General features: G+C 41.7%; 1 protein-coding gene across 1 annotated transcript in view; it reads left to right on the top strand.

Moving 5' to 3' along the window:
• The first annotated feature begins 5,456 nt into the window (after positions 1-5,456).
• LOC139112289 (irregular chiasm C-roughest protein) overlaps positions 5,457-24,521 on the top strand; it is a 31,982-nt gene continuing 12,917 nt past the window's right edge. The window contains exons 1-2 of the mRNA XM_070673230.1: positions 5,457-7,357; positions 21,802-22,034. Of these exons, the coding sequence (XP_070529331.1) occupies positions 7,081-7,357; positions 21,802-22,034 (510 nt within the window). The 5' untranslated portion in view covers positions 5,457-7,080. The remainder of the gene's footprint in view (positions 7,358-21,801; positions 22,035-24,521) is intronic.

Below are 24,521 nucleotides of genomic sequence, written 5' to 3'. Positions count from 1 at the left end.
AAGACTTTGATACAACATAAAATATAAAACTGCTTCAAGTTAAAAAAAAAAAAAAAATATTTTTCTGAAACTTGTATGTAGAAAATTTTGTAGATTTATATGTAAAAACTAAAGAAATACTGATAGAACTGGTCGAATAACGCAAAACTGAAATTTTGAAAATCCACATCTTAATGTAAAATCTCAGATTTAGCAAATATCAGTATATCGTGAATTGATGAAAAGTTTGCTGCAAAATTCTTTTAAAGTTAAAAAGTTGCTAAGTCACCCTCCAAATTGTTTTACAAAATTGTGGGCACAGGTAACGTAACTTATATCCAAGCTAAACTCATTTTCACAAATAATTTAAGTCACATTGACACCAGGAAACTTTGATGCAGCATGGAATATAAAATTGCTCCAAGTTGAAAAAAAAAAAAACAATTATTAATCTGATACTTGTATGTAAAATATATTGTAGATATATATGTAAAAAAGTTAAGAAATAGTGATAGAACGGGTCAAATAACGCAATACTAAAATTAGAAAAAAGTACATCTTACTGTAACATTTGAGATGTACCAAATATTTCAATACATCGAAACCCGATGGAAATCTTATTGCAAATTTTTTTCAAGTTTGAAAGAGTCTAATTTACCCTCTAAATTGATGTACAAAATTGTAGACGGGTTACGTTATTAATATCAAAGCTAGCGTCAATTTTGCAAATATTTCAAGCCGTATTTGTAACAAAATGCCACATTTCGTGCTGAAAATTAAGGTTACCACTCTCGTTAATCTTTGATCTGTTTTGTGATGTTATTAGAGTAGTATATGATCGATACCCGTTTCATTTGATGACGAATTAACAGTTGCTTGTTAAAAAGTGTTCTATGTATATTATTTGGCACTGTAAACTTTAACTGGTTCCAAATGTTATTTCATGTTTATGTCAGCACCTGCGTGAGTTTGTTATGTGCTCTTAATATATTTAATTCTAAAATCAAAAATTTCTGCGGAATACTTATTTCTTTGCTACCAGTTTTTTGTCGGTAGCAAGTTCATCGTCTAGCCGCTGCTTGTTCGAGGGCGTGCTCGCGGCTACTAACTGAAACGCGTACATCGTCGCGTAGTCATATTTAGTACGAAATCGGGATTGCCACATAAAACTACGTCATGCATACTTCGCAATTGAATAGAAATTTCCTATACAAATGGACGACACATCAGTCAGAGTAAGGAAGGAAAGAATCTTAAAACAATCGATGTAATAAATCGCATATATTTCGCAGTAAGTAGTAAGTCAAAATTTCTAGGTTATACATCGGTAGGCTACCTTCTTTCGAGAAAGGTTTTTATACATATGCTGAAATATCACGATGCTAACAATTACTCGAGAGACTTTGCGTTGACGGTGACTGTCTCGGTGTGTTAAAAAGTTAACGTATATTAAAGACTATTTCAATGAAGCTCGTCTCAGATAATTTATGTCTTGAAAAAAAATTATATACGATTCAATTCGGAATAATGTGATAAATATTACTGAGAGTAATTGCAAAATGACGACAAAGAAGGTTCAAAGCACAGAGTTAATAGTGAAAAGTATTAACTTTACATTAATGTAACCTGAGCATTATAAGTTAATATTCAAGCCACAAAAGTTTGGCTGTAGATTAAAACTTCTATGAAAGTTTTTTTGTATGAAGTTGCTAATCTACACTTAAAATTGCAGAGCAGATTTGCACAGCAACATCGTTGATAACAACAATGTTAAAATCAATTTTATTAAGCAATAAACCCACATCGGCAACAGAAAACACAGATTTAAATAAAAATAAAGTTGCCTGAATTAAAAAAAAATAATTATTAATTTAACACTTAGATAACATAAATCATTTCAATATACATTTAAAAGTAGATAAAGAAATAGTGAAGAACGGGTCGATTAACGCAAAATTTAAATTTAAAAAAAAATACATCTTACTGTAAAATCTGAGATTTAGCAACTGGCTGTACATTAAAAATAGACAAAAATCTTTCTGCAAATACTTTTATGATTTAAAAGATGCTAATACATTCTCCAAATTGATTTACAAAATTGTAATCATGTAACGAAATTAATGTCAGGATTAAATCAAAATAACTAACAATTTAAATCACATCGGCACAAGTAAACTTTAATTTATCATGAAACATAAGGTAGCCAAAATTGAAAAGTACAATTATTAATTTGATACTGATATAATAAAATCTTGTAGAATTGCTTAAAAGAAGAAGAAGATGTAGTGAGTGAACGGGTCAAATAACGCTAAATTGAAATTTGGAAAAAGTACATCGTACAGTAAAATCTGAGATTAACATATATCTGAAAACTGAAACTAAGATGAAAATGTTAATGCAAATTATTTTTTAGTTTAAAAATTGCTAATTCACTCTCCGAATTGTTTTACAAAATTGAGGACAGGTAACGTAACTAACATCCAAGCTAAAATAAATTTCAAAATAATTTGAGTCACATTGACACCAAAAGACTTTGATACAACTGTTACGTCAAAAAAATTAATTTGTTTGATTGTAGTAATTGGAAGGAATTCCTCGGGAATGGACTTTGTGGGTAGGGTAGGAAGGTGACGTACCACCGAATTTATGTGTGATTCGAAATTCGAATCTACACATTTACGCGCAGATTATTATTCAAATTTCAATTGAGCGCGTAAGTGGTTCTTTTTAGAGAAAGGAAATGAATCATTATTCTCTGGGATAGAACCGGACGTGATTGATCGCTTAGACAGGATAGTTTAGGGCAATTATAAAATAATTAAGTCACGATTTTAATAACACTAAATTAACAATTTAATTAAAAATCACAAGAAAAAAATACAGCAAGTTCTCTTTAATATTAGACTTTATTACAAACCGGATTTTTTAAAAGAGGCAAAAAAAAAGGACGCGCGGGCTCTTGAGATATAACGCGGATAAACGGGGCGGATGCGGAAAATTGATTCCTGCATTCTTGATTCCACGGCGCCCTCATCACTCTTATCCGGATGCAGTGTCAGCTGCAGCGGCGTGACGAAATATTTTCCGACTTTGTCGGCGAGGGAGTATCGAAAATCGCGATAACCATTGAATACATCCCATATACGTGTGTACTCGGTCGTAGGGTTATATTTAGATAGTCGTGCGACCGGTGGAACAAGCGCATACAACACGCGCGTACGCCGTGCATGCATATATCACGACGTATGCCGCGTCGTGTGTTTACATATGTGTATACGTCGCGTCGCGTCGCGTCGCGTCCCGCCGGCTGCCTGTGTACGTGTGCATGTATCAACGTTCCCAGAAACACGTTACACTGACCCAAGGGACTCGTATCTTTGATACTGGGTCATCCCATGACAAATTGATCGGTGACGTTGCGCTGTTGAGCTTCGGCATGAGTCTTCCACGCTCGAACGAGGAAGATCCCTTCCGAGGGACGTGCACGGCGCGGTGGATTACACCACCGCTAGGTGCGAGATCTGCTGGTGCCACGTCTAGCCTGCGCCGGGTAAATTTGAGAGACGTAGCGCCGATACCATTACATGTAATACGATAAGTCTAGTCTGTAGAGGTGCGGGTATTTAAGATAAATATTTGCCGGTTAAATACGAGTGAGCGAGCGCCGTTTAAGAGCGCGCTGCCGATTTTGCTTTCGATAAGGCGAGTTCATTAGTTTTCATGTATCGACCGTGACTATAAAAAAAAAAAGAGAGAGAGAGAGAGAGAAAAAAGATATTTGTAGAAGTTTATTTTACGTACCGCCAAATTATGCAAATTATCGAATTAATTTAACGAGTATAATTCCGAATAGCATCAGAAATCGTTAAATACATGTTACACTTGTATGAACGTCAAATAACGGACTGCGAATGAGTAGCGGGATCCCTATTGATTCACGCGTTTTATCTGTTATATTCTTTATTATTAGCGTGTTACTGTAACGTTTATTTTCATGCAAAACTTTTGTAAGCGCTCATGCAAATACGGGGATTGCTGTAATTGGGAAAAAAATTGAATATCGCAAAACAGGGTATCGAATAATGTGCAACGTAGCAGCGTGAAAAATTGATTTCAAAGGTCAAATCGAGGTGCCGATCGATTCGGCGCGACACGCCGTGCCGACCGAAATGTATTTACAGAGAAACAAAAAGAGAGAAAGAAAAAGAGCGAGAGGAAGTCGAGAGAGGAAGTGTTCTCGAGGGCGCTAAAATTTCAAGCCGACGAACGCAGCGCGACAGGCAAACCGATTCGATCCTCTGTCTCGATTAGCGACTTTATTTAAATTTAAACACCGGCGTTCGTTCGCCCACACGCCGGTGATTATCGCAACGTTCGTTAGTAATTACCGGGGCGACATCGCGATTGATTGTTTTACGCTTCTATCAGCGTGTTCTATTTTATCACGGCCGGCCGGGCATAATCTACGAATACGCCTACACGCGTGTACGCCGCCTCGCGCGACGCGATTCGGAATTTCCGATACCCTCTCGCGAATGATAAAAAGCAAATGGGCGTGATAGAAGCCGTTGGACGTAGCGCGCGCGATATTTTCGTGATATACGTTTACATGTAAAATCACTGGTAGTAAAATCGCCTGGGACGTATCCCATCCAATTCCGACGTGACCCAATTCCGTTTCGTAAGCCGGTGGCGTGCCTTGTCATAGACGTCACGGAATATGATAAATGTTTTCCAAGTAAATGAGTAAATTGCATTCGATGCGAAATTTATTTTTACTCCCGTGCAAATTATCGCACGGAGGAGGAAAGAAATCCATTCGAGACGAGATAATCTGGCGATACGCGATGACAAAAAACAAAAAATAAAAAAAACAATGAAACAAAGAAACCAAAAAATGTCGATCTCGTCGCGAGCCGAGCCGATCGCGCGGGTGTCTTCAGACACGCGATGACTCGAAAGCAAGTAATGTATCACGCGGTGTCGTGCGCGCTCAAGGGCGGAAGAATGGCTTAACCGGGGTCAAAAGAAGCGCGCTTTGTGGGACCGTACGAGAGAAATTGTTCGAAGCCTTGCAACGCGCCGCATGATTACGGCACGCCGTCGTCGAAAAGAGGGGGACGCGCGAGGGCGCCCCAAATACGAGGCACAAGCGCAATTATTATTACGCTCGTTACTCGCGTATTCCATTCAAAGCATTCGGGCGGACATGCGGCGCGGCAACGACTGCCGCGGGGGTTATTATCCTATTGAGCTCGTAAGAAGCAGCCCGCGCACGGTGTCGTATGAGCCCGTCGTCTTACGACATCCTCTATCTGCTAACTAACGGAACACGATGTAACAAGAAACGCTTAGCTCGCAGAGAACCCCAGTAACTTCGCCTCTCCGAGGCGCGCCGCGAGAGGAAGAGAAATATCTCTCTCTCTCTCTCTCTCTCTCACATATGAAAGAGAGAGAGGGGGGGAGAGGGAGCGGGATGCAACTTCAGAATAACGAACGGCTTCGACGATAACACAGGGCGACGCCGAGGCGCCACGTCTGTGCGAAGACCGCGCGAGTCCCGACAAGACATACGAGAACGATACATCGTTCTCAAGAATCTCTCCTCGAGCGATTTTCAGTTCTATCGATCATTTCACCGACGACGAATAAGAGCGGTGCGCCAGAGGAAACGTAGATAGATGACGGCAAAGCGCGGCTCACGCGCACGGATGCGAGATTACGGAGCGAAGGGGGAAAGCGGAGACCGAGTACCATCTTGTTCCCGTTATTAGATGACGGCTGATAGCCGATACGAGTATAAATGACTCGACGAAAATTAATTAGCGGTGAACGAGGCGATTGAGATATCCGGCCGAGCGACCGCCGCATGATTTCCGTTTGTTTTGCCGAATAATAATAATGGCTAATAGCTCTACTAATGAACGCCTAGCTTTCAAGCGTTCAAAATCAACAATCGAATGTTGAATCTGCTCGAAGCACTCGTCTTTGAGATTCCTCGCGATGCAGTTTCTAATTCGCGTCAATATTAACTCGCAAAATTATTTCAGTAGACCCGGATTTAGCGCGAGTTAAAAAAAACCGATCGAAATTCATATCTGTGTCTCGCGTAAGCATTGAATTAAGAAATACCGTTGGGGTCCAGGCATCGGTGTGCGGGTAAGACGGTTAGTAAACGGTGATCAGCATTCTTGATCTTTTTATGTTGTCGCCGAATAAAAGAGGATCGGAACGAGAGGAATTTGTGTTCGAAAGCGACGAACGATCGATCCCGAGAAATGTCCCTAATGGAAAGAAGTGATTTGACAGCGCTCGCTTGTAAGCTATCTCTGAATTATTTAGTTCCGAATGGAGATCGCCGATACTATTTTTTTTTTTTTTTCTTTTTTGGTCCCTCCTCCGAATACGATATCCCGTTTTAATACTCCGTAAAACATTCTGCGCGATAATTGTTAAGACGTAGTATATTTTCACGACAAAACTATATTACCGTCGTAAAAAAGCTTCCCTCATAATGGCGATTCCATATGTGCTCTCAGTCACGTACGTATGTATACACGTGTATAAGTGGAACGCCCCTGCTTCCAATACTAAATTGCCGGTACCCGGCAATACTTTTATCGCCTCTTTTACGGCATCGGTGCTCCCTTGAGCTCGAACTACGTTTTTTAATCCGATGGGGCCATAAAAATAAATTAGATAAGACGACCAAGTATTTAAATGAGTAAGGAACGACTGGCCGCGCGCTCATTAAATGACGTAAGGGAAAAAGAAAGATGTTAGAAATTCACGGAAAGAATTTTTATGCGATCTCAGTTCGGAGATCGAATATTCCGAAAACATATTTTATGTATATGATAGAGATGAAATATTTTATTGGCGTTTTCATAGATGGAAGCCGCACGCTTATGTTTTTATATCAATTAACGGGTACCATTAATGGTAATTAAATCCGCATAGCATGTAATTACGTCCAATTCTTACGAGAGTGCAAGCAACGATCTAATAAATTCTTTTTTTTCTTGTTTGCGCAGGAACGAGAGCAGGGGAGTCGGACGAAGGACGCTATCGTTAATAATTTGCCTCTCACTGCTGGTGACAATGGAGGCCAAGACAGTGGCAGCTACAAACGTGACAAACGTGTCGTCCATGGCGGCGTCGACGCTGAAGCCGTTTACAACGACGGAAGTAGTTTATCAGCGATTCGCCATCGAGCCGATGGATCAAACCGCCGTGATTGGCAGCCGGGTGACGCTTCCGTGTCGAGTTCTCGATCAGAAGGGTCCTATTCAGTGGACCAAGGACGACTTCGGCCTGGGAGCGGTCAGAAATCTCACCGGATACGAGCGATACGCGATGATCGGCAGCGACGAAGAAGGTAAGTGCGACTGTTAAGATAATTCCGGAAATTCTATTTTCACGCTCAAATGGATTCCTTTGCCTGCTGGCGCACATTGTAATTATGCAAAATACAGCGCGATTTACGATCGGCAATGCGAGGCTTCCTTTTAACAGGGTATTTTTAATTTTTTTTTTTTTGCACCGAGAAGGTAAAAATGAAGAAATTAATTCATTGAGTAATTAATTCTGATTCCGTTTCAGTAATGAAATTCTTAAAATAACGTTTCAAACGCCGATCACGTTAATGTTTTTCGATATAATGATCTTCCGAGCGCGAACTTATAACCGCGTTTGAATTCGTTAGTGATAAAATTACTTTTTATCAAGACAGGATTATTTAAAAATCTACAGAGTGTATCAACGTGGTCTATAATACGCCGCTGGCCTGTTTACTCGTCCAAATTCAATTTCCGGCCGCAAGGTATTGATTTTCCGCCGTGTCGAAAAAGTGTGTACGCACATTCGCCCGGTTGCCCGTAGGACTTGCGCGTCATGAAAAAATATTTCTCGTCGCATCGAGATTTATATTCGCGGACATGGCAACACTCGCGCATAATGCACCGAGGGAAACTTAAGTGTAGCAAACACACTAAAGTAATGCCCAGTAAATAGTACGACGTGCATATACGCACACACGTACATCTCAGATGGAAATCGTAACGCGACAAAAAGGTCAACAGTGCACAGATATATTATATTTTTATATCTGTGACTGCATTTCCGAGAAATTCCGTTTCGTTGAATAGAATATTTTTCCAAAGCAAATCTCTTCGTAAAAGATTGTCAAATATCAGTATCACTAAACTTTTATTTAACGATTTAAAGTTTCGTGCTTGTAAAAATTGTATACGTATTACAGACGGCAAATGTAAAAAAACAGACTCTATATGTATATATATTTTATTTATATTTTGACAACCGCTACCGGGTTTGGAAAAAAATTTATATTGCACTTCCAACTTCTTTTTGCGCGAGAAGTGACCTCCTTTTCAGTTGCGCCATCATTTCCGCTTCACTCTGTATAGCACTTCCGGAAGAGGTACCCTTTTGTTAGCACGCTTTAAAACAAAGATGGACCTTCGCGCTACTCTTGTGTCGACTACGTCGCATAAAGCCGATGCAGTTCGCATTAAAAGCTACTGCGAAGTTAAATTAGTTTCCTAACGAGTTACTAAAAAATGCCGCCCAACACCAGTAACACTTGCTTCGGTATAGGAGTATTTTACACATGTAAACGTTTCTATAGTACACAAAATAGTCGCCGAGATGCAACCTGGCGCTGGGGACGTTCTTTATTACAGAATTTTTAATATATAACGGCGTGCGAATTAATTCAAAATTGTACCGGCAAAGGCAACGAGGGCACAGAGAATTTCGTCCAATCAGTAAATTGTGTCGACAAATGAAAGGGCGATGTTCAAATAAAGACCTTTACGGTTCACGTCTCTGAACCCGCCAGCGAGAACGCTGATGATGTTAGCGTTGCTGGCGAATAAACTCGGGAGACACAAACGCAAATAACAAAGCACGCCCGAATGAAATATTCTTACCGCGGACAACGAATCATGGATAATAACAATGAGATAGACGGCGAAAAAAAAATTAACAGCAGACTCACCGCGGTCAATTTTTCAGTACGACAGAAAATAATTTACGCGCCCGATTTCGTAATAAGCACGAAATTCAAATCCTACGCCGGGCGGGGAGAAAAAGAATTTTTTGTTTCAAGATTTATGTCCGGCAAACGAGGTAAAATCGAGAACCGTTATCGCGTTTGATTCAGAAGCGACAAAAACAAGTAGATCAAGTGAGCAACTGAATAAAAGGAAAAAACGTAAAAAAAAAAAAAAAGAAAAAGAAAAAAAAAGCGAGTCTAAAAAATAGGAAAAATGGAACTGACGAGAGCCCATAAAATTGCTCCAATTCCGCCGGCGTTATAACGGAATGATCTAATGTACGATCTAATCGCGCATACCGTGATAAAAACCGGGCTTTTTCGCGTAATAGCGCGCGAGGCGGAGCGGTAAACGGGTTTATTTCATCCGTTGTATCTCTTCCAACGTATACATAGATTGTCTTTCGACTGGCGCGTATATCTTTCCGCATTCGTTGCATTCGTCATTTAATTCCACAAAAATCAGCGCGCCGAAAGCGAAACGATCCAACGTTTATTCAATCAAAATTTGTAACGTGTTTCGCGAAGCTGTCCTGCTCGTACGCGCCCCGGCATATTGGAACGTGAAAGGGTATACGCGGGCGCGGCGTTTATTTTTTTATTTCTATTCGTTTTTCGGTTACGGTATTTGCCGGGTGCGGGATTAGTCGCCGGGCTTGCCGAAGATAGAGTGATCCCACGATATCGTATCGTTCTATGCCGATATTCCATTTCCTGCATTCACAATATGTTAAAAAATATTACATTGCCCGGCAATATTCCTATCCCGGGGAAAAAAAAAAAAAGAGAGGTATTGCATTACGTTTATTTGGCTAATAGAATTGTCAGTGATAATCTGCTCTATTCCAACGTTTTTAATATTATATTCCCCCTGGAAATGAACTGTCGCAATCAAATCTATCATCTATCTTTAAAGTTTCTTTTTCCTCCCCCCTTCTTTCATTTCACACGAACTGATTTTGAATAAAATGTAAAGCTGATCGGTTACAATTAATTAATTAAATTATTTTTAAAATCTAATTTTCCACCTGCGAACGGTTAAACACGATTTCCGTTTCTTTGAGCAATTATTAGGTATCCAAGAGTAATCGAGCGTAATTTTATCAAGCACCTAATTATCGAGTGGCGAGCGAAGATTCTTTTGCGTGGCTCTCTCGCGAGACTTGACGACGGTGCGTCAGTCAAAAGTAGGATTAGGTACAGGTGGTGCTGTATCTTTAAGCCGAAAGTCGTGTGTGCCTCACCGGGTGCGTATATACGCGGACTTGGCCAACAATCACAGTGTGTTGGGACGATAACGCTCGCTCGCGTTTGAAATCCAGTTTAAGCCGAGAAACCATAATATACTTGTAACTATATGCCGTCGCACGATGCCTTGGTCCTCGTTCATTCTTCTCCGTATAAGCGCGTCCCGTCGTCCATACGGCACGTACCGCGGTAGCGCAACGCTCGATTTCCATAAAATTATTGCCGGTTTAGTTACGCCGGACTCTACATCAGCTTATACCATAATATTGTTATATTTCGGCCGCCACCTTTCCTAGCCTTAGGCTTCGTAACGAAGAACCGATGCGCAATCAAAATAAAAGCAGATTAATAACCCGGCGCCCTTTTTATTTTCATAAATTTTATTTTCAAAAATACATCATGCTGCTAAGGGGGTAGATTAAGGTCGGTATGAAAATTATCCTCGAGCAGGAAAAAGAAAAAAAAAAAAAAATTAATCGAAAGTGCAGGAGAAAAAAAATTAGATGTATGCATCCGAAAGTTAATTAGCACGGACCATGGTGTGCGTTCGTTGCCAGTGGCGTGGTTATGATTAACTATCGGAAAACCCGTTTAATTAACGTTTTCATCATTTAATTCGAGTGCAAAAGGGATCAAGAAAACTCGACATTTTCAAGCTTCAACTCGTACGACCGCGATACAAACTCATCGAGATCAATCTTACTAAACAATATGTCAGCTTCTATATCATTCATTTAGCGCGATGTTAAAAATCTTCTTTTTTTTTTTTTTTTTTTTTTTTTGCCTCGCAAAAATTGACGTACTAAATACAAATAAAAAGGATACCAAATAACGCGAGTACTGAAACTACTGCGATGAAGGATGAGCTTCCATGAAACTTTCGATTAGGAAAGCAAAAAGAACTCCAAAATTCAGAAACAATCCATAATCAATCTCCTGTAGCAATTTTTATATTCTCTATTCTATTAAAATACAAGATCGCGGTACATTAATATCAATTTGTAAAATTTAATTGATCGCAGCCGGCGGAATGTCTTTAAGATCAACAGAGAGGGAGTTGCGGAAGATAAGCAGGCGCGCCTTGAAATATATCAATTTCCGAGCAAACAGCCGACGGGGGGTAGACGCCGCCGCAAACAGAATCACAACATGTCGCGATCGTTTTAATCGGCGGGGGGGCTCGCACATATCAATATACACACGATAGCGTAGCGATGGGGCGAAGTCTTTAATTCGACGTCGTGTATGCCGCGGGCGGAGAAGCGGCTAAGTTTAAATTAGTTCCGAAACATTCGGTGCACGCTCTGATGGTTAATGGTTCTGCCATAGATCAATAAGATCGGTAGCGACGGCCGCGGCGGCGGTGGCTGCAGCTGCAGCTGCGGCAGCGGCAGCGGCGACGCGACGAGAGAGCAGTTGCAGAGCGAATCGCAGCGCATCACGCTGCACCGCGCTGGAGCCGCGCCGCCGTTGCGTTGTCGCGTTTCGCCGCGGGGCACCCAGCTGCGAAACGCGCCGCAGCCGCTGACCGGATACCCCCGCCGCGGTCTCGCGTCTGTTACATGCTCGATATACCTGTTTCGCGAGCTCACGGGCGCACGGCAAGGAAAAACGTACACGAAGTCGTAATTTCCACCTTCGATAAGCCGCGCCTGCGTGGCAACGGACGCGCTCGACCTTGTTACGACAGCCCGCCCCGCGTGTAACGCGATACGTCTTTAAGGGATCTCGGGATACACGCGATTAAAGGGTCCGGGGTGGCGCGAGATAGTTGGCATTAGAAACAGCTTATCGCCCGGACGAATTTATCGCGATAACAGGTGACTCGCGGGAGGATGCGCCGCCGGAATGGAGGCAATCGGCGGAGGCTCTCCGCACTTGCTCCGCGGATATTATCGATTTCATATCTTTCCACCCCGGGCGGACGTTACTCACGTAAGCATACGCTTAAATAGATTTTAATCGATGAACCGATCACGCCTAAAGCCAAACTTGCCCGGCTATAACGAGGTAATAACATCGAGTATTTGGATCGAAAATACGACGCGTCTTATTTTTTTTTTTCTCTTTTACGACGAAACCGTCAGTGTGCTGTAATGGCCCTGACAGTTTAATGAAAATCTGCATATTTTAAACTCCGCCAGGTCAATAATACTCTTAACAATTAGCCCGTTATCGTAAAAGTAATGGTCATAGCTCGATACCGTTTTATCGCGATGGATAGCTTTCAAGAGAGCCTTAAGAAAATTTTATAAAGCTGAATTATGTACAACCACGAAACTTTGGTCTTTAAAGTATTTTCGACCCGACGGCGAGCGCTTTACGCAAAACAACTCGACGAACTATAAATTCGCGAATCTTGAATATTATGTGAAATATTGTTATCTTTACCTGCCCATCCGTGGCAAAAATTTTCCGAGAATATAGCAAAGTCACCGCGGGATAACTTGCTCGACCAGATCTTCGTCCGTTGTCTAGCCAATTAATCAGCCGATAAAGGGAGTTGATATAAATATCGATCCATTTGCTGTTTACTTCTAAATTATGAAAGACAGTTTTGCCATCTCATTTGATTATTCGCGTTATAAATAGCAAATTTTTGTTAATAATGCAAATACCATCAACGAGAAAACACGTCCGCAGATTCAAAGCAATTGCTTTTCTTTTTTTAATTTACTTCTCTGGTGCAAATCAATATTCAGATTTCTATTTCTTATCGATTTCAAGTATACACCTGTATTTCGTTTTTTTTTTTTGCTCGTCCCTTTATTTTAATCGCGTCATTCACGAAATGACTACACGACGTAGTGCAAGTTTTTTAACATCTGCCCATCCGAAATCTATCGAAAAATCTAGCTGACTCGCGTAGATGTACTCTTGGATCCGAGGTCGTTCCACGTTGATAATTAGCGCCGGATATCGCCACCGCGCAGGCTACCTGATATTAATTGACGCGTTTATAACCACACAACGTAATTCCGGCGAATATTCGTTCTCCGTATGTACGAGAGCGTACTTTTAAGATCGCTTGCAGAAGCAGCGGCGGCAGCAATGGCAGTAATATCGGGGGCACCCAACCTGCTCGACCGGATCCCGGAGTCGCTCCTGCAACTGCGGCCGATTAATCGACCTTACCGGTTCCCGCGGTATATTTTTCTCACTAACACCACGCTCGCGGGCCAGATATTATATTCTGCCGGATACACACTTCGCCCGACGTAATTTAAATCGCAAACCTCCGCCCATGCTTTCTATTTCTAGCGGGGATATCGCGAATTCTTATTCAGCAGATGTCGCGTCTAACGCTGAGATAATGAAAATGGACTCAATAAAAAAAAAAAAGAGAGAGAGAAGTAAGGGAAAAACGAAAACGTCATCTCTAATGAAATTATATACATAGACCAGACTTGAAAGATCAGCAAGTCGACCGCGCATAACTATTTTCCGTGTAAGTAAGCGGTTTATCGACATTTCATTTAATCTTCCGTGAGAAATCGTAACTCCCGCGCCGGGCTTAGGGTCGCTCCCGTAAACGCTGGTGAAAATTAACTGAGCTTTAATTCATTCCCCGTTTCTCTTCAGAGACAAAACTAGAAAGAGATGGCGAATTGATTAAATCTCGGTTAAGTCTAAGTAATTTTTATAGAGTACGACCTTTAGACGCGAAAGATAGTTGAGATATAAATTTAGGACGGGACACTCAGACCTACTGCATGTTTTTTTTTTAGCTAATAGGCCACTCGATAAATTTTCGTTATAAAAAGAAATTTAATTATACAGCTGCAGCTGAAATATTAATTTCGAATCAACACAATTATTCTTGTTATTTGTTACTTATGATAATAAAAAAAAGACAAAGCAAAAAATTCTTCTCAGGTGTGCTTGCTCGTTAATCAAATTGCGAAAACGCTAGAATCCAACTAATCCTTTTTACCTATTACGATATCTATTAGTTCATGGCGCAATTTAATTATCGTGCGAAAACAATGCGAAAATGCAAATGAATTAAAAATTCTGCTTAAACAAAATAATTGATTCATAGAGCAGGTCTGACGTAAAGAAGACGAAATAATAGAACTTTCATAAATAACGCAACGATATTATAACTATATATGCGCGCATAATTTGTTAGAACGTCGAATATACATTACTCCGTTACAAATCAATAACATCATCGGCGCCAAAATAATAGCGCGAACGAGCATATGATACTGAAATTTTAGCGAATTCCAAACCGCAACGAGAAACCGCGATACGCCGGTTGGTTTACGAAATCAATACGATCGTCAGTGTGGCCAATAGGGTCGATTGAACCTCGTTGTGCAGTAAAAGCTGAGTATAATTTCGAGACCTGTCGCTCTGCACTATCATTGTGGTGATCATCGCATATCGTCCATCTTCCTTCTATTTGCCAACTATCGGGCGCGATATCGTTGCGATAATTGCCATGAATAATAGCGTTACATCATTGCAAATATTAGACGCGGCGTTTTAAAGCTTTTATCGCGTGTAAGCGGAACACCTTTTGAGCGCGGGGAAAAAAAAAAATTAGCGTAACGCCCCAAAGATATTAACTGCGTATTTGCTCGTAATTATATGTACGTCCCTCCGCTGTCACATTTTTCCCGACAGACTCGATTAACATCCGATTGGAATTTTTCAAACGGTCACGCTTATTTTACGAGAGTTATTGATTAATGTAAAAATATTTTAAAACGAAGATTTCTCTCTGTTTAAATATATGGCAAATCGTATGCAGTCAGCATGTTCTACCGCGGCATGAAAAATTCAACCGCATTTCGGAGCCGAGCTTTAAAGCACTTTTACCGAAATCTTGCCTTATCCATATGGTAATGCTCGCTCTACGACGGGGTAGCAAATTCGGAGTTCCATCTCCCACCTGCACATGCGCGAGTGCAGGTCCACGTTAGCACCAATCAGATATCCAGATGCGCTTAATTGGCAATTGCTGCAACCTTAGGATGTACGGTTGGTTTGTCGATTAAAGGATAACTATCTGTAACGATGCATTAACCCGTACCAGGTGGCCGACACGTTGAGGAAAACGCGACAAATATTCGGCCGCTGGCAGTAGATCATAATCGCGGCCCGAAAGGCACCAGAAATGAATTCGAAACAAGGTCAAATTGGAAATAGGAACGTTTTATATTTTAGAAATTTTGATATGCGAATACATGTTATATATAACGTTAAACAGATCTCAATTAGCTTTAAAATGGAAGACACGTGTGAAAAAAAGTGACGTAGAAAAATCTGACATGAAAATTTCGAAATAGACCATTGTCCTCGCTTCTCGCTTGAAACTGATTTACGGGTCTAAATGAATCGAATGGTCCGCATGAGCATAATCCCTTGACCCTCTTTGTGGATCGACCCGCGGAGGAGAATTACGTCGTCGCGGCCGAGAATAATCAGAATCAACAGCGGCCGGTGTCGGCGGCAGGCGTCGTTTCACGAGTATCGATTTTCTTCGATGATCGAATCCGCTTGGCCGGACGAACGGGCTAATGCCGTTTGTTCGCATCGCGCCACGTCCGCCCCGTTCGTCCCCCCTCGCCGTGGCGAAGCTCACCGACGAGCTTCCAAGTGCGCAGCTATGCCCCGACCGTGCTTTCGTGAAATTTACAGACGCGATTAATGTCACGACTGGCTCGTCCGGCAGGCGTTCGCTTGCCTAGCGGCCGTTTGTAGGCCTAACCGTTACTAATTTCGAAGGGAATTATGGCCTCGCTATTACATACCCGACCTAGCGCATGTCCCGTGCGTGTGCCCGTTCGTCCGTGTGGCGCGTGTTAACGTGCACGGCACCCCGACGTCTTACGCGAAGGGGTTCTGCCGTATTATTGACGGAGCGCTGATTTATCGCCGCGATAAAGACCCGCGCCCGCGGTTACAGCCCCGGTTGCGCCCTGACGTCCGCAGGACGTTATATCGTTTGCCCGTTTGCGGCCCTCGACTCTCGGACAGCCGAATCCACTAGCAGAGGCCGTCCGAATGCCGATATGCTAGAGTAGATAAAGCCGCGCCCGCTGATTACGCGATTACTTCGTGCCGGGAGACCGAATCCGCGCGCAACCTCGTCGACAGTAAACACACAAGCTTTTACGAGGTTCGTTCACGGCCGTCGTTCTCACGAACGTATATCAGAGAGCTTTCGGGAAACCCCGTTGGATTACGTTTTCGATATTTTCGCAGCTTTCGCGCGCAACGCTCGAGTTATCGAGCGTTCTCTTTTTTTTTTCTCTCCCTCCCGTGGTTTGCCTTTTCTCGCACCTGGTTTTCGCGGCGCGAAGCCGAACCGAACGACCGGACACCGCCGGGCGAAGAACGAAATTTGCAGCGTAATCGCATCGCGTGTAAAGACAATCCGCTGTTAGTTAGGCCGTGTGTGATTTACTACGTATTGCAATAAAGGCCGGTAACCGCGCGCGATGTTATCATCGCGCCGTTTGTCTAGTTACAGAGCTAACTCAGGGGGAGGAGAAGAGAGAGAGAAAGAGAGAGAGAGAGCGGAGACAGGGAGAGTTTACCGAAACAACTAGCGCCCCGTTCCTGGTTAGAGGATTAATGGCCTTATGTTAAGGCTATCTTGATTATGACGCGATGTCCACGATCTAATTAACTCGAATTTGACGCGCAGATATCGCGAAATTCACGCCGGAGGACGAGTCGTCGCTGGATGATCCCGCGCGATCGGAAAAACATTTGTTTGCTCTCTGATCTCGCGTCGTGGTAAATTCATATTTACCGCGGATGCACCGCATCGAATCCTTCGAAAGCGTTTTCGGTATCCGGACGTGTTTCTTTCGCGACGTTCCTCGGGGAAAATCTGTTTGGCGTGTTCCGCGATGTTATTCCCCGGTATAAGTTTCTCTGTCGCAATATACTGCTTTTTTAGTATTCAAGTTACAAATATTGCCGCATAACCTTCTTGCGAGGTATGTACCCTGTGTCTCGTTCGCGATTTTTCCTCAAAACGACAATCTCAACTTCGACGCACGAAACTGCGGACGACGGAGCGCGATGGGAATTTTTTAAACCGTCGCCATTTTTATGCCCTTTGAAGCATAAAATGTCCAAGTCTGGCGACGGAGAAAGCCGAGTACCCGCATAAATTATGCATCCGGAAGGGTGAAATTCTCCGTAGCGCAAACTTCGGCCTTGCTACGTTCTCGGCCGCGAAGGATCGTATTTGTAAAATTCAACTGATATTAATGAGCGAGGCCGACCCCGGTGCTTAAGAAAAATGTTCTTACGTCGCGTTATTTCGCGACCTAGGAATCAAATGATACGCTACAATTGTCCGCGGTCGTCACGCAATCACGATCAAATTTAATATTTAATAGCACAATATTAACATTATTATAGACACAAACTATTTATCTCGTCGATAAACAAATTTACGCCTAGCAAATACATTAAGCACATACTATCTCGAAAAGCATCGATTTCCATTTTATTTCGACGATTCGGTCTTTTTCTTATTCGTTCATCGTGCATTATTATCAAGAACGGAATATTGATTTTTGCGATTTTTGATCCGGCAGGAAACGCGCCATAGCATTATACTCTGTTAGCTATAACGAATTGTAATTAATCGCAACGGTTTATGATACAATGTTCGTTTCTTGACTCGTGTAATTAAAATTAATTATGGCTGTTTGTAGCGGGGCGGACAACGCAAGAGTTAATTAATTGCTCGCGATGTATTGTTCCACCGCATCGAGTAAGTCTTCACGGCTGCTCTCTCGTACCTTTGCTGCCAAAAGATCCTTTCTCCTTTGTCCGGCTTTTACGTCAGACCCTTACATCGGAAACGTTCTCAAATTGTGGTACGAAGACGAGAATTCTAACGCTATATCAAGACAATTGCCGCAATAAAGCACGAAATAGGTAAGATACTTGTCGGGAAACTAATGCCGGATAATTGCAATCCGTTACAATTGCTAATTGCGACATTCTATAATTACCAAAGTTCCGCGAACTTCCGTCATTATTTCTTTTTTTTTTCCTTCTTCCTTTTTAATCGAACGCCCGTGACGATTCATTATTCAAAAAATTCGGCGGGGAGTTTTAATATAATCAGGGGTTCACTTCGCTTCTGTCTGCCGTCAAAGTTTTCTGGCATTATAATTTTTCACGCTTAATGCAACAAACTTTACTCGACGCGCAGGTGTAGCATTCGAGGATCTCTTCCGTAAAACTTCCTAACCCGGTAACACGGACGTGCGTTAACATTTTGTAAATAAGAAGTTGTCGCCATCATTCATCCGGTCGACTATTCGAAACCCTCCATCTTCCAAATAATATTATCACCGAAAAGTAATAAGGAAAATGAAGCATACATTTACGAAAGGCCAGTTACGTGCATGTAAGAAAATATGAAAGCAAAAAAAGTACAAGTACAAAAAGTTCTGTGGCATTTTTCAGACGTATACTTCTCAACTTTTTTTTTTCCCCCTTTTTTCTTGTTTCTTTTATGGCTAATCTACGTGTATTTTATTGCTACGTGATCACTCTGTTATAAAACCTTGCAATAATCTCGAGAGGACTCGAACCGACCCAAAACGGAAACGTCGAAAACGTCGATTAATCGAGCACGCGACAGAGCCTGATTGAAAAACAGTGTTCGGCAATATTGTATTTGCACAACCGATGCAGTATCCTGGCGGGCTCTGCCAGTTTAAACATAAAATGCTTATCGTTATAGAGCGTTTTGAAACAACTCCGAGTAAACTTAACATAAAAGAAAATTGCAAAACGTAGATCTTTTAGGAGGGAAAGTTATTTTGCAAAGTCGCGCGATACCAGCTGCGCAAACAATAGCATGCCGAAAGTTCGCGGCACGAAAATTACTAAGTTACGTTCGCCGAAGTAAATTCAACTGATTATGAGGGCATTATAGATGATCGTCCTAACTGACGTCGCGATGTATAACGCTGACTATATCTGGCGAAAGTAATTATCGTAGTATTACAGAAGTCTACGAACGACGTGCTGTATGTCAAAGTTTCTAAAGTTTATTCACGGGGATCCCTGGGAGAAGCGTTAATTGTAGTTAGTAAGAAAATGTACGTTTCAATTGGCTTTTAACTTCCAATGGGTGTAGGTAAACGCGCTTTATCGTACAGTTTCCGCTATTCGGCTTACGTTAATTGGACGGTATCATAGGAAAATAAATTAAACCGTGAAATTTAAAGAAAGGAGGAAAAAAAAAAAGAAAGAAAGAAAAAAAGAAAATTCGCCGTGGATAGATCGGCAAAATAAAACTACGCATTTCACGGGGATAATTAACGTAGAATTCAATGTTGCACGGTAATCGGGAAAAAATGGCTTGAAATATTTCTTCGAAATTTCAAACCTAGGATTCGCCTGAAACCGCCGGTTGATGGAATAAATTAATTTTACATAATAAAGGAGCGCGTTCGATATAAAGCCGTACGATTCAAAAGGATAAATCGATCAATGGCACATTGGTGGATATAGCGAATGAATATGCCGCTACAGTCAAAATAAATAAAATATAAAAAGGGTACTAAAAAACGCTTTATCATTTAATGCAGGAGCGCCCGTCAATTTTATTCGCGCGACCATCACGGACGAGTAACTCTGCGAAGCTTTTCGCGTCAGCCCACCGCGCACCACACAAAATTTCCCATGGAAATTATTTTCGATAACGCCCTGACGTTTAACGGCTGAAACGCGCGGTATTACGAGCGGCTCATACACGTTTCATCGGGCATAAGCCACCGTAGCTTTAACAGAAGCGCAACAATCAAGGGACATACTGTCCCGTGACAGAGAATAAATAAAAAGATCATTTATAGAAACTCCATAATGATCTCGAATGCGGACGCTAACTAGAATGTCAAATTAAATAGTGACTTTTATCGCGTTGAAGTTACAGCAAGAAGAGAGAAAGAAAAAAAAAAAGAGAGAGAGAGAGAAGGACTGACATAATAATTTAATTAAAAACTGCGCTATTATTGGGTTTAATTTTGCACTTTAACTTTGTAAAATTGTTTTCATAATTTTAACATTTAATATGATAATTCATTTAATTAAGGTTCAAATTATTATAATCATAATAAATTTAATTTCAATACTTTTGATAATTATAAAAACCCCGAGAGAGAGTAATAGTTTTAGACACGCATATTCTCCTTTTCTTTGCGGCTACGTACTACTCGCGTCTTGAAAACAATATTAACAACTTCATGGAAATGAATTTATCGTCTCGTGGATACATTTATCTACTCGCTTCATATTTTCTGCGGAATTTTATATTTCACATATAAGGGCAGTAAATTAGGGCTGACGTCTAAGCGGAAACCGGCCTTAACGCGTCCCCGGGTCGTCGGCGCCCGCCGTTGTCAACCGGCTTTATCGCGAAGGTGCAATTTATTGTGGAAATTATTCCGCGTCGCACGCACGCACGGAGACTGACAATTACATTTTTCCGCCGTCCGGCCATGAGCCATCCCTTCGACCGCCTGTGCTCGTATTCGCGGAATGTGTCCTTCGTCATGTTCACTTTGTTCCGCTCGCGGATCCCAGACGCGTAACGCTACGGGTATTCGAGATGCATGCGTGACATCGATCCGCAAAGAGGACCGAGGGAACGGTCGAACGGGTCGGCGAGGGAGGGAAAGAAGGGGAGAGTGCCGATGCGAAAGAAGAAAACGGCGCATACACGCAGAAAGAGGGATAAATTGGTACGGGCGACGCGGATTTATTCCAGCGCGATACGTTACCGTGATACGTGATGCGACTCGGCGTGAATCGACGAGCTCGCGATACTTTTGAACGACGCCACTTTCGCTCGACAGACAATGCGTATTCTCGCGATTTGACGGGGGAGGGAGGGAGAATCGTCGGTGGCGGCGGTTGAAAATCACCGAGAGGAGAAAAGAAAGAGACGAAAGAGGCAAGGGGAGAGAGAGAAAGAGAGAGACAGAGAGAGAAAGAGAAAGAAACTCTTTCTCACAGTACGATGAGCTCGCTCTAATTCGTCGATGGTAGTTATCAAGCTGGCTGGCTCCTGACAGTTTACGTGAATACGCGACGAATTTAAAATAAAACCGCGCCACGATAAATTCCATATCTGCGTTTCGACGCGATGCCGTGAGCGACTGACATATTCCGCTGCAGTTGATATCGTTTTTTCGATCTCCTCCATTGTCTACAATTCAGAGAGTATCTATATAATATAGAGATTATTTCCACTTCGCATTGTATTTCAGTGATAGATTCTTTAGCCAATTTCGAATAGATTTTCTTCGAGAGAAAGAAAGTGCATATCCAACGGGATTTTATCGTCTAGCGCAACTTCGCCGATCTGTTTTACTTTTGTACCCTTTGACAGAAATTCATATTAAACTATCGTTACCAAAAAATATACCCTGTCGATATTTAACATCACATGGAACGTTCAATATTTATCGATTGCATTTTTTTTTTCCTCTTTCTGTTTTCAGGCGATTTTTCGCTGCACATACATCCGGTGGAACTCGAGGACGATGGAACGTATCAATGTCAGGTTTCGCCGACAAACGACGGACAGCCGGCTTTACGATCGAGATTTGCCAAGCTGAGCGTGCTGGTGCCACCGCAGAAGCCGAAGATCCTGCAGGGTGACTTCCTCGTCACCACGGAAGATCGCGAGCTGGTGATCGAATGCATAAGCAGCGCCGGAAAACCGCCAGCGGAGGCAAGTACCATTTCCTCTTTTCGTATCTCTCGGCATCTTTGTCAACGCATGTACAACATATAATATTGTATATATGTATAATATATTATATCGATAGAATTTCTCGAGATTCGACCGGATTAATAACCATGAAAGCAACCTCCGGCGATTGCATCTAGAAACTTTACGGATATCCCTTGGCAATGGACAGAAACCGATGCTTCGGAAGATTACGTTCGATTGATTTTATGGTCAGAGGTATCTTCCATCGTTCCCGAAAAACGTTTCTTTATTGTTGATATTAGAAATTGATATGAAAAGCGTACACTGCTAGTTCGCGATGTAATATATTTAGAACTATACGTATCTATAAGACTGCACGTAATGTCTTAACGTGGCCCTATACATTATACATATATACGATATAAATTGAATTATGGTCACGGATTCTTCATAAAACAGGATTAACGCATCCGTATATCAAAAACCCTCCTTATTCGTGGCTGTAAAAGAAATGTCGAGCGCAAACTATTTTTCTCACGATTGACCCTCTCAGCTTTGGTCAAATCGGAGCGTGATTCAAAGCCGTTTCGCCGCGCGAAACTAGACGGATCGTTGAACGGACAGTATTGTCAGCGGTGTCGAATTAGAGCCATTGGAAGGCATTCGTGCCGTACAGATTTTAACTGCCGAAATCGATAGCGGGGAGACACAAAGACCGTGTTATTGTTCTTAATCGATTGGTCAAACTGAAACGCGGTGAGTCCCGGCGCGGCACGTTCGGTAAATAGTGTTCCGAAATCTGCCCCGAAAATCTGACCGTGGGCTTACAAGGCAGCGTTTCTTGCGCGCGAGGTCCACTCAGCAGAACGCGTGGTCCCGGCCAAAACAAAAACAACTTCGAATCACGCTCGGTGAGCCTGAGATTTATGTGGGCTACCTGCGTCCCTATACATCTAGCACGTCAGTTAATACTGATTACTCTTGCAATTGCGGCCCTCCGGAACTTATAAGCGCGCAAAGTACACGCGTAACACATAATGCGCGAAGAATCGATATATTATATAAATAAATTAGAGCTTAAAGTAGAGCTTCGAGAAATTCAATTAATACGGGAGAGAAAAAAAAAAAAAAAAAAAGAATAACGATATGTTTAATATGTGGATTTTGCGTTCCATTGTAACAAGCTACGTATCATACTACGATATGAATTACTGTCATTAACAGTTATTATTTTTACACTCGATACCACGCAATAGCGGGCTCAATAATGTACGTGCATTTTTCATACGAAAGCAAATATTTTAACCGTAATAATTGCGATAACGTAATACGGTATGCTATGATACAATTATCCCTGCATAAAATATCATTAAAGAGGATGAACAAATGCTTTGAAATATTACACTCAGTCCAAAGTGACTGCTTCGCGAGACACACGTAATACCGAGAAAAAGTTCTCGTTAGCTTCGCGAGCTTGCAAGATGTGTTTCCATAATATTCGTGACAAAAGGAAGTTTATCCGTATATAAAAGAGCTTAAACTTAATGACTGCTCCGGAGATAAGGGTTTTCCATTACGCTAATGTACCGCCTACGGATTTCATACGGCGCGCTTTATTTTCATTCATTACACGGCAGAAGTTCGGCTATGCGAGTCCTAACAACATCGGAAGTTATCACGGCTGCATAACTTTCCATTACAATTGCACGCCAAGAAGTTTTTCGTAAGACAATACGTACAGGGTGCTCCAAATCTAATCCTTCGCCGTTCGCATAGAGATTTACCGGTGAATATATCTATATCGGTTGAAATACTCGATTACGAACAGGCGCAAATATTTGAAATAATTTTAAAAGATAATTACAAGTCGCCGAAAAACCGGGCTAATGAATATCTAATTAAAATTCCATCTCTTATGTAAATTTCGTAGTCGTATCTTTTACATGCTAGATGTACGAAGTAAACAAGATAATTTGCTACCACGACCGAAGTATTCATTAGAGGAGTTACGAAACGCATATCCAATACATTTCGTAAATATTGGCATGTGCCAAGAACGCGGATCCGTCTGGCACGAATTTCACCCTCAGATAAATATATGATCCCGCCGATGTCGCAGCCGTTAATATTAAACCCGGCCTAGCAGGAGCAAATAGTTAATCGGCAACTAACGAAGAATTTAATGAAATTTGTTTCTCGATCGCTCGCAAACGCGTGCTTTTTAATTAAAATTATGCAAATCCGACGATTAATGGCACGATCGGAGAATCGATGCGCGAGTAATGATCACGGAATATTTAAACACACAAAAAAAAAAAAAGCAAAATTTATTTTGAATATGTCCCCGCGACATACAAAAAGAATACATTAAATCATAGAGCAACTAAAATGGTCGGGTGCAATCTGATGGAATATTTGAATGCCATAATCCTAGAAGTTCTATAATTTTCATGAAATATTGATCAAAATATAAATGGTGTCGCTGGCAGAGGGATAATTTAATGT

Source organism: Cardiocondyla obscurior, linkage group LG28, assembly GCF_019399895.1.
Source record: "Cardiocondyla obscurior isolate alpha-2009 linkage group LG28, Cobs3.1, whole genome shotgun sequence".
Lineage (NCBI taxonomy): Eukaryota > Metazoa > Arthropoda > Insecta > Hymenoptera > Formicidae > Cardiocondyla > Cardiocondyla obscurior.
Note: the sequence above shows the minus strand (reverse complement) of the source record. Positions and strands in the feature narration are given on the sequence as shown.